At 58.0% G+C, this 11,184-nt stretch overlaps 1 protein-coding gene across 1 annotated transcript in view; it reads right to left on the bottom strand.

Moving 5' to 3' along the window:
• Positions 1-10,563, bottom strand: part of DNAH17 (dynein axonemal heavy chain 17) — a 128,661-nt gene extending 118,098 nt beyond the window's left edge. Inside the window, 10 exon segments of the mRNA XM_007959838.1 lie at positions 2,270-2,386; positions 2,938-3,105; positions 4,999-5,088; positions 5,175-5,327; positions 5,896-6,021; positions 6,221-6,306; positions 6,630-6,729; positions 7,246-7,438; positions 8,579-8,772; positions 10,219-10,563. Of these exon segments, the coding sequence (XP_007958029.1) occupies positions 2,270-2,386; positions 2,938-3,105; positions 4,999-5,088; positions 5,175-5,327; positions 5,896-6,021; positions 6,221-6,306; positions 6,630-6,729; positions 7,246-7,438; positions 8,579-8,772; positions 10,219-10,563 (1,572 nt within the window).
• Positions 10,564-11,184: the final 621 nt, after the last annotated feature.

Raw genomic sequence — 11,184 nt, 5'->3', positions numbered from 1 at the left:
CATGGTGAAGGATCATGGAGGAAGGGCCCTCTGGTGAGTGCCATTTCCTCAGAGCCCTGAAGGAAGTAAGGAGAGTGGGCCGGCTGTCTGGGGGAAGGGAACACAAGACGGCATTTGCGTTCATTGGTCTTTTGTCTAGAGCACCATCCCGAGGACTGACTTGACCCCACGCTGGCAGGGCTTCAGAACCCCTGCGTGTGCTTCCTAAGGATACATCTACCAGGCAGAGGCGCACCCTGGTGTCTGCACTGGACAGATCTTTGTGCTCAGGGCTGGGGGGCTCCCCCAGCTCAGCCCGAGGGGTGCCAGTGCTGACACGTCCAGGAAGGGGGCCAGCACCCTGGGCTGTGAGTGTCTTCAGGTCATGGGAGCCCCTCCGGCCCAGTGGTTCAGAACAGGGTCTCTGGAGTAACCCAAGCAGAGACCTGGTCTGGGGTCCCAGTTCCTCCACTTGCTGGCTGGCTGTGTGGCTGTGGATAGTTTTTTGAGCCAGCTGAGCTGGTGACATGGTATGGATGGATAATGATAAAAAAAAGTTAGCAAATTTTGATGTGAAAATTAGGAACTCTGGTGGCATGGTGGTTAAAGCATTCAGCTACTAACCAAAAGGTTGGCAGTTTGAACCCACCAGCTGCTCCCTGGGAGAAAGATGAAGCGCTCTGCTTCCATGAAGATTGACAGCCTAGGGGACCCTGTGGGCAGTTCCACTCTGTCCTCTAGGGGCGCTGTGGGTCAGAATGGACTCCACAGCAGTGGGTGTGGTTTGGGCTTTGCTTCCATGAAGACTGACAGCCTAGGGGACCCTGTGGGCAGTTCCACTCTGTCCTCTAGGGGCGCTGTGGGTCAGAATGGACTCCACAGCAGTGGGTGTGGTTTGGGCTTTGCTTCCATGAAGACTGACAGCCTAGGGGACCCTGTGGGCAGTTCCACTCTGTCCTCTGGGGGCGCTGTGGGTCGGAATCCAGTCCATGGCAGTGGGTGTGGTGGGTTTTGATGTAAGAATTACATGAGATGACGTAGCACTTAGCAAAGCGCCTAGAAGGGCAGATTTTGTGGCAAACGAACTGCTCATGTTCTCTACAGGGAAGAGCGGCTACGTGGCCGGTTGCTGCCATGAGGGAGGGAGTGTGTGTCCGGTGAGGCTGGGTCTCCTTTTTCCAGAGAAGGTGGAAATCTGGACTTCTATGTGAAATTTCTCAGTCTGAAAAATTTTAAATTCAATTTTTTTTTTTTTTAAACACCACGTGAGAATAGGACATCTGCAGAGAGGAGTCCTGGGGCCACAGTGATTAAGCCTCAGCTGCTGACTGGCCCGCTGCTCCACAGGAGAAAAGGCCTGGGGCTCAGCGCCACAGCCAGGAATCCCTCTGGGGCCCTTCTGCTCTGTCCCATGAGGGTGCCATGAGCCATCTCCGGCCGAGGCAGGAAGCAGGCTGGAGGTTGCCTAGAGAAGGGGGCTGGGAAGACATGGGGCGTGGCTGCCAGCGGGTGCAAGGTTTCACTTCGGAGCAACCAAATGCACTATGGATTTGCAGTTTCTAACAAGGCTCTGGGGAGCTCTGGTAGCATAGTGGCTAAGACACTTGCCTGTTAACTAGACGGCTGGCGGTTCAAACCCACCAGCCACTCCTCGGAAGGAAGGTTGGGCAATCCTACTTCCGTAGTGATACTGCCTCGGAAACCCAGGGAGGGGTCGCTATGAGTCAGGTATGACTCGACGGCACATAACAACAACAACAACAACAACAAGGCTCTGAGAGACCTTTGCATGTGGCTTCCTGTCAGTAGCTTACATGAATTCTTGCAAGTGCAGCAATGGGACAGGCAGACTAGAAGGTTGTTCAAGGTCTCAGCACTGCTGCTGATGGTCAGTGGGAGTCAGTCCCCCAAGGAGGGGTAAAGAAGGGTGCGGAGACGGCCCGGGGCCCCAGGTGTACCTCCTCACAGAGCTGACGGATCGAGTGACTGGGCCACTGGCTTTCACGTGCCATTAAAGGGAGACCTCCCTGTGGCAGGGAGAGCTGCCCATCCAGAGCCCTGGGGGCATTCTGAGGGGCAACCAGGCACCACAGCGGCTGTCACGGAGCCCCATGTCGGCGCTGAAGTGCACCGTGGGGTTTCGATGGCTGATATTCCAACAGTCAGTGGTCAGTCTCCCTTGCAACGTGTCTCTAGGTGGGTTTGAACCACTAACCTATTGGTCCTTTAACTGTCTGTGACACCCAGGGCCAAATGCTGCTGTGTCCACCTCAGCCCTGTCCCCACACACCTTTGCGCAGGACTCGATCGAGGGGCAGTCGTCAAACCCTTGGCAGAAGATGGTGGCCAGCCTCCTATCCAGGTCTTGGATTTTGGTCTCAAAGTCGGCATAATCATCATCAAAACTCTGTAAGTCAATTGAAACAGCGACCTTGTCACGGGTGTGAGCCTGTCACAGGTGCGACCCTGTCACAGTTGTGACCCTGCCATGGGTACGACCTTGTCATGGGTGTGACCCTGTCACGGGTGCGACCCGGTCACAGTTGTGACCTTGCCACAGGTGTGACTTTGCCATGGGTACGACCTGGTCACGGGTGCGAGCCTGTCACAGGTGCGACCCTGTCACGGTTGCGACCTTGCCACGGGTTGACCTTGCCACAGATGTGAGCTTATCATGGGTGCGCCCTTGTCACAGGTGCAACCTTGCCATGGGTGTGACCTCTTCATAGGTGTGACCTTGCCTCGGGTGTAACCTTGCCGCGGGTGTGCAAAGCAGGGCAGCTTCCCCTTGAGAGGCCTGGGGCGGGGACTCGGGGTGGACCCCAAATTGGATAGACTCGTCTCCATGGCGACAGCAGTGTGCAGCGTTTTCCAGGCATCTTTGAAGCGTTGGGACTGTCCTCATCACACGTACCCTCCACGTGTCCCTCACTAAGGCAGCCAAGGCGCCCGACTCACGGAATCTCCGGGATCCAGGGGGTCGTATGTGCACTCGGCAAACACCTTCACCAGCTCAAAGACCTCGTCGTAGACCTGGGTCACCAGGTTCCCCAAGATGTTCCCTCTCACTCCCCCGAGCTCAATCTTCTCCAGCTTCAGAAACTCGATGGCCGTCTTGTAAAGATCCTGGTGGAGAGAAACAACACTTTCTGGGGGTCCACTTCATGCCTGGCTAGGCCACGTTGCACCCAAGCCCCACGATCCTGCGGGACCGAGAGGGCAAAGAAATCCCCACCCTTCGTGGTCTGGAAACAGCTCCCTGCCGAGAACCCCCTTCTGCACGGGACCCCACTCCTTGTCTCCTCCTGTAGCTGAACCGTTTGTCCCCTCCATCAGGCGACTCCTCTCTCACCCCAGTTCCCCCGCAGAGCTGCCAGCCTACTCTTCCTTAAGGGCCCTTCCTGGGATCAGGCTGACGTTAGCAAAAGCCGTCTGGTTTAGTCCCCAGTCCCCCTCCCTCTAACCCCACTCCCCCCACCTGCTTCTTCCCAGCCTTGTTTCTGGAACAGAGAAGCCTGACTCTCGGGCCCCCTGCTGAACCTGTGACCAGAGCAACGCTCCCAGCCTCCCCTTGCAACAGCTACTTGGCCAGAAGCCTGACGCGACCTCCATGTTCTTGGTGGGGGTCTGCATGTGTCGGTGCACACCCTGGGAGTTACATTTCAGATCCGAAGTGGTTTGGGTGAGAATCAGGCCCTTTGGAAGCCACTGCTAGTGGGCGCCCATCGTAAGATCAGTGCTAAGGGACCCCAGGAGGATCCCCACCCCTTTTACGATATGAAGGAGCTCTGGCAGAATCATGGTTAAAGCGTGTGGCTGCTAATCAAAAGGCCAGCAGTTCAAACCCACCAGCCACTCCTTGGGAGAAAGATGAGGCAGTCTGCTTCCATGAAGACTGACAGGGTTGGAGACCCTGTGGGCAGTTCCACTCTGTCCTCTAGGGACGCTGTGGGTCAGAATGGACTCCACAGCAGTGGGTATGGTTTTTTTTTTTTTTTTAGATAAACTTAACTCCAGATCCCAAATTGTTTTTTTTTAGCTTCTGAAGGGTTTTTTTTTTTTTTTTTTTTATGACAGGAGTAGTATGTGTATAGACTGTGTTTCTAAAAGATCACACCATACAGCAGTTTGCAAACCAAAACCAAAATGCCGTTGCTCTGCCCTCAGGTCCCCAGGAGACCATCTCAAATCTATTTAAAAACATCCATTTGCTCCGTGTCACCCCACATCCCAAATGGCGCTCCTGTGGGGTCCGCGCTAAGTCTCCACTTGCTACCATGTCAGCCACTGGCTCTCTGTGGTGCCTCTGGGCTTCCAAATCCGCCACCCACCTCTTTGTTGACAGGGGCATGCGAAAAGGGAGGCGCCACCACTGGGTCATTTCTGGTTTTGGCTGACAGCCGTGGCCATGGAGGAGGCTGCCCCATGGCCTGGTTTCCCCTGATTCAGTTTCCTCATAACAGAGACGTTTGGCTGAGTTCTTCCCTCGTCTGGGAGATGACTTTACAGGAGAGTAGGTGGAGGTCCCCCACTCGTCCATTCGTCATCCTGTGGTGGCCTGCCTGTGGCTGTAATGCCCGGCACTGGGTCAGTGGTGTTCCACACACAGCAGGGTCCCCCACGGTGGGCAGGGTTCAGCAGAGTTCCAGACTCAGACAGGCTGGGCTGAGAGGTCTGGGCCCCGACTTCCAAAAAGGAGTCAGTGGAGAGCCCACAGACATCAGGCCACTGTCGGATATGCGGCCGGAAGACGAAGACACTCAGAACGCACGGGAACCAGAACAAAGGGCGTGAGCAGACCAGCGACTGTGGAGATGGCCCACGACAGACAGCAGTCCCTTCCACATCCATGGCCCCCCAGCCCCTTCGCACACTCGGGGTCGCTCCGAGCCCCTTGCGCGTGCACGGGGTCACCCTAAGTCAGAGCCGACGCATGGCAACTAACGGCAACAAGGATGGCAGTGGCCCTAGAGCAGGGCAGTCCGTGCGGCCGTCCTGTCAACCACATGCCGTCTTTACCTCTATGGTCTGCACGCGGTGGAAGAAGGAATTTATCCTGGAAAACGCGAGGGAGGAGGGGAATTCCCATGGCACAGGCTCTTTGTTGTGCTGGTGGGGAGAGAGAGAGAGAGCGCGTTGGGCTGTGGCCCAGGCTGGGCCCCGAACCTGCCCCCGCTCCGTGAGTCCAGCGGTACCTTGAAGAAGAGCTTCATGTTGGCGCAGCAGAAGTCGTAGGTCCGGTAGAGCCCCTTCAGCACGTTCACGGACAGCGAGATGCCGTTGAGAACCTCCTCTATCTCGCCCTGCAAGCCTTTCAGCACCTCTTCCGGGCTCAGGTAAGCACGCGTCTGCGCAGAAGACAATTAGAGGCTGAGTTCCGCCACGCGCCCTGGGTGGTGCCCGCAGGCGCCAGCTGCAGGCTGTGCTGTCCATGGAAGCAGGAGCCCCGGGGCCCCAGTCTGCAGCTTCCGACCATTCACCATCCCTGGGATACGTGTCCCCACCCACCTGCTGACCCCTGGGTGTTTGCAGGACACTGTGCTGTGACCTCGACCCTCTCCCCAGCTATGCCCCAAATTAAAACTGCTGCCATCAAGGCAACTCCGGCTCGTGGGGTCTGTTTTTGATAGGGGCTGACTGCTAACCAGAAGGCTGGTGGTTCAAACCCACCAGCCACGCCTTGGAAGGAAGGGCGATCTACTTCCGTAGAGATAAACCTCGGAAACCCAAGGAAGGGTCGCTATGAGTTCGGTCTGACTGCACGGCAGGGAGTTTGGCTTAGTTTGGACATCCTGGTGCAGTGGACACTCTTGGCTGCTGACCGAAAGACTCACGGCCTGGCTATCGCTGTGCCAACCGCGTGGCCCACGGTTGGACACTACGGGGAGCAGGCAGGGAGGCCCAGGGAGCCCCTACCATGTCAATGATCTGGTTGCAGAACTCCTGCAGGATGACGATGATGCGTGACGGCGTGTTGTAGTGCTCAGACGTGGCCCAGATGAAGCACACAGTGTACATCACCTTGGCGATGAAGGTTGGCAGCTGGGAGAGCCGGCCGGGTGAGCCACAGAGGGCCAGCCACACCTCGTGGCAACCCACCCGTTCTCCCTTCCCAGGGCCCGTGCTCAGCCTCCAGGAGAGGACTCCCAAACGGGCGTGGAGAGGCCACCCCCAGGCCCACACAGCGATCACAGCGAGGGGCCCCCAGCCCTGCCCTGCCGCCCAGCACAGCCCCACATACCGAAGTGAAGTCGGCCTGCTCCATCTCCTCCAGCAGGATGCGCAGAGGTTTCAAATACAGAACAATGTCGCTGGCTTCCTTCAGCCCTGCACAGGACAGGCGTTCATCAACGGTGTGCGGCTGTCCCCATCTCCCGCCATCCCCAATGGCCGGAGCCCCTGGGTGGGGGCCACGCTAACGTGCTCGGCTGTGGACCAGAAGCCTGGAGGCTCGAGTCCGGCCAGAGACGCCTTGGGAGAGGCCCGACAGTGGACAATCAGCCATCGAGAGACCCTGTGGGTGCACCTCTACTCTGACACAGACGGGGCCGCCATGTGTGGGCGCCAACACCACGGCAACTGGCCCTGGCTCCTCGCTCCCCAGGAGGGGCTGAGGGAGCTGCTCACCCCCCCGAGGGCCCCCGGCTCACCTTCGGTGACGTTCACGTAGACGTTTTGCAGGGCTGGCCAGTAGCAGCTTTTGGCCTTTTCCAGAATCTCAACTATTTTGTTCACTCTGGGTCTGTTGAGCTGAGGAGGAGGAGAAGGTCAGCCTCCCTACACACAGTCCCAGAGGCCGAGGCAGGGCGACTTGTTCCTGCGGCTGCCGTGGGCGCAGCTCCCTACAGCCTGGGCCCGCGCGGTGCTGGCTCGGTGGTGGGACCCTGGCCTTCCGTGCGGGAGACCCAGGTTCGGTTCCCGGCCGACGCACCGCATGCCCAGCCTCCCCCCGGCCGTCAGTCGGGGACGCTGTATTGCTGGGACACTGCAGAGGTTTCCGCGGACCTTCCAGGCTGAGAAAGACCAGGAAGAACGGCCTGGCCAACTATGGAAAATCCCAACCGTCCTATCTGCAGTGGATCGTGGGTGTGGCACGGGGCCAGGCAGCGTGTGGTTCTGAGGTGCTGGGGTTTTCGTGAGCCAGGGTCGACCCCGGTGCTGTCATCTGCTCCCCCAGGCCGCACAGAGAGGTTGAGCGCTTGCCCAGAGTCGCCGGCGGTGCCCGCCTGCCTAGCCCCCTGCTGGCACACGGAACGGGTGTGTCACCTGCTCATGGATGCACTTCAGGTTTGTCAGCCGGGCGTCCCAGAACTCGAACTCGACGCGGGGCAGCGGGTGCAGCCCTTCCAGCAGGGCCTGGGCCGAGTCCTTGCTCAGCACGTCCCTGACCTGGTGGGACCAGTCAATGATGATGGCCTCGATGGCGTGCAGCAGGGAGTCGTCCAGGGCTCGCGGGATCCTGCCAAGCACAACACGCAGGGAGCTGCCCGTGTCACGCGGGTGTGGCAGTGGTTCGCCCATCCCCCTGCCTTCAGCTGACTGCCCACCAACAGCACGAAGCCTGGCCTCCCGCCCTGGCGTCCTCCCCACTCTCAGGACAGGCCCTCCTGGTGGCTCCTGTTGGAACAGCCCAGGGCACATACTGGGGTTAGGGTTAGGGTTAGCCCTGACTCAGTTAGAACTTCTAACACTCGTTCAGAACGTGTCCCCATCAATGTCATCTTAACCACTTTCTTTCTGACGCCTCATTGTAGAAATGTACCATTTCTACAAGCTTTTTACTCTTCACCAATTTTGCTAAGTCCTATTATACATGGAATATTGGGCAATCTACTTTCGGAGTGATACCGCCTTGGAAACCCAAGGAGGGGTCGTTGCGAGTCGGATCTGACTATGGCTGTGAGTTTGGTTTGCTTATTATACATGTGCAAGGAGCTGTGGTGGCATAGTGCCTAAGGCATCTGACCGCTGACCAGAAGGTTGTGTGGTTTGAACCCACCAGCCACTCCATGGAAGGAAGACTGGGCGTCTACTTCCATGAAGATTTACCGCCTCGGAAACCCAAAGGGGATTGCTATGAGTCAGAACCGACTGGTGGCAGCGGGTTTGGTTTTTTTGGTTTAGTGGAGGGTCCATGGAGGACTTGCCCTCCAGTGAGTCCCTGGGCCAGCCACCCTCAGACGAGGGGAATGATCACAGCAGTGTCCATTCCAAGCGTCTCACAGTGGAACAGTGGGAGATGGCCACCGGCAGACCCGAGGGGCCCGTGTGGACACTCCTGAGTCTCCTCTGTCCGTCCGCCTGGACGGCCGTCGATGCCCTCCCCTCCGCCGGGGACCACATCTTCCAAGGCCAGCATTCTCTCCCCTGCTGCGTCCTGTGCTGTGCACACTCGCAGTGGGGCTTCTTCTAGGCTTCACTGCCGCTGAGCTGGAACCGGGGCTCCCGACGCCCTCCTCTTGAGCCCCTGTGTCCTTGACCCTGGACTAGCTCCGCCCCGTGACACCCCTTTGCCCTCCTGTGTCCCGTTACTCTCATGATACAGGACCCCTTTGCTCGGTGCAGCTCAGAGCCAGGCCCTGTGGGCGAGAGCGCCTACCTCTCCATGGACTCCAGGGTGCCGTCCAGGCCGCCCAGGTGCTCGGGGATGGGCAGCAGTGTCTTGCCCTTGATCTTGCCCCCCATGACGAACATCTCATTCTTCAGCTTGTGTACCTGCTTTACGATGTCCTCGGACACCACCCGCGGCCACCCGCTCATGTTCTCCTTTTGGTTCAACAGGGAGTAGAGGATCTGCAAGGAAGTTTGGCTTGGTCCCGTCTGGCCTCCGCGGCCGGCAACTGCCAGGGCCCTGTCCCCACGGGGAGTCTGAGGGCCTCGGTGCCCTGAGCCCTGGGAAGCAGCAGCCCTTCCTTCTTGGGGCTTAGACCAGCTCCTTGGGCAACCACAGCATGGCTGTCCTTGCAGTGACAAAGGCAGCGTCCAGGGGAGACCAAGGCTCTTGGCCAATAGCTTAGCTGACAGCTGGGGCTTCCTCGGGGGCCTCCCATGCTCCTAAGGTAGACACGCCAAGGGATGCCCTGCTTCCTAATGAATTGGCTCAAAGTATGGATGTGTGTCCCCATGTTAGAGATGACTGGCTTGACTTCCCAAAGGTGTCTCCCGTTAGCCAAGAATGACTCCAAGGAGGGGGCAGGATGGCGCAAAGATGCCGAAAACAGCACCCTGGTTTTCCTTTTTTTAACTCAAGATCTCAGAACTGGGAAAACCTATCTTTATGCCACATGTAGGAGCTCTGGTGGTGCAGTGGTTAAAACACTCAGCTGCTGCCCGAAAGATCAGCAGTTTGAACCTACCAGGCACTCTGTAGGAGAAAGGTGAGGCAGTTTGCTTCTGTGAAGACTGACAGCCTTGGAGACCCTGTGGGCAGTTTCACTCTGTCCTCTAGGGGCGCTGTGAGTGGGACTTGACTCCACAGCAGTGGGTGTGGTTTGGGCTTTGCTTCTGTGAAGACTGACAGCCTTGTATACCCTGTGGGTAGTTCCACTCTGCCCTCAAGGGGCGCTGTGGGTCGGAATCCACTCCAGGGCAGTGGGTTTTGGGTGTTATCTCTGTGCCACAAGGCACTGTTTCCAGCGTGATTGTTGTTAGTTGCCATGGAGTTAATTCCGTTTCACAGCAACCCCATGTGTGCAGAGTAGGCTGTTTTCCAAGTCACCTCTGAGGAGGTTTGAACGTGCAACCTTTTGGTTAGCAGCCGAACTTCAGACCATTTGTGGTATGCAGGGCCTCATTCCCGCACAGCAGGGAGGTCTAAGCATAGAGAGAGACAGCTCGGGGGCAGGATTACATGGAGGGATGGACACCGGGAAGAGGTAACTATCGGGAGGAGGTGGGAGGGGAGCAATTGCATTGGGGTAAATTGCAGTCAATGTCATGAGACAACATGTATGTGAATTGCTGTATGGAAAGTGAATTTGCCCTGTAAAGTTTCACCCAAATCACAATTTAAAAAAGAAAAGAGAGAGAACAAGGGGATGGAGACTCCACTCTGGGGCAGGGTGTCTGGGACCATCACCAGGGAGCGCTGTTAAATGGCGGTAACACTCAGCAGGCGTTTCGACCCAGTGCCCAGGTGACGCAGGGGCTGCGGGCACCACACCTGAGCACCTGGGCTCCACCATGCACCAAGGGCCCCCGAGGCCCAGGCCCCAGCCCAGCTCGGCGGCCGGCACCCACCTCCTCCACAACAGCTATCAGCTGGACCACGGGTGTGGGGCTGATGTCCCCGTAGAGCAGGCAGGACTTGTAGTTGTCCCTGGTGATGTGCACAGGCCCCGTCTTGATGAAGTAGATGGCTTTGGACTTGAGGGAGGCCGGGAAGCCCAGGCAGGGGACGATCATGCCGGCTGCATTGAGTGCCATCACCAGGACCGAGACGTCGGGCTTCTCCAGGAACTCCATGAACATGGCGGCGTTCTCCTCGGCTCCCAGCATCTTGTTCCACCTGTCGGGCTTGAACCTGAGGATGATGGCGGAGACCTGCTCCAAGTACTCTGTTCGCACATCCGAGACAATCGTCATCTTGACGAATTATTCCAGGGACAGGTTCCAGGGCTCCTCACGCTCGCACCGCTTGTCGGACCCTGGTGCAGCCTCAGCTCTAGCCAGAGAAGAAAGGGTTCACTGTGAGTATGTTGTTCTGAGCAGGGGCACAAATGCTGAACACACCTGGCAGCTGATCTGAAGGCCGGGGGTTCAAGGCCACCCCGAGGCGCCTTGGGAGGAAAGCCTGGGAGAATCAGCCTGTTCTCCTGTGACACACTGGGCTTGCCATGTCGACTCCTTGGCAGCTGTTTATCTAGTCCAGCCGGTCCAGGAGGTGCGGGAGCCCTGCTGGTGCAATGACTAAGCACCCGGCTGCTAACCAAAAGGTCGGGGGTTCAAACCCATCAGCTGCTCCGTGGGAGAAAACACCTGGCCGTCTGTTCCTGTAGAGGTTACAGCCTAGAAAACCCTGTTCCGTTCTGTCCGACAGGGTCACTCTGAGTCAGAGTTGACGTGACAGCACACAATAACAGAGGCGTGCAGCTTCTAGATGTCTGGGGGAGCCTCGGTCAACTCCTCGGGGGACCTGTGCGTCCTGGGTGACCGGGAGGGCCAGGCCAGGGAGCCAAGACTCGGGGGCTTTCTTCAGCTCCACAC

The sequence above is a fragment of the Orycteropus afer genome, unplaced genomic scaffold, assembly GCF_000298275.1.
Source record: "Orycteropus afer afer isolate SDZICR_OR568_19922 unplaced genomic scaffold, OryAfe1.0 scaffold00018, whole genome shotgun sequence".
In the NCBI taxonomy this organism is placed as follows: domain Eukaryota; kingdom Metazoa; phylum Chordata; class Mammalia; order Tubulidentata; family Orycteropodidae; genus Orycteropus; species Orycteropus afer.
Note: the sequence above shows the minus strand (reverse complement) of the source record. Positions and strands in the feature narration are given on the sequence as shown.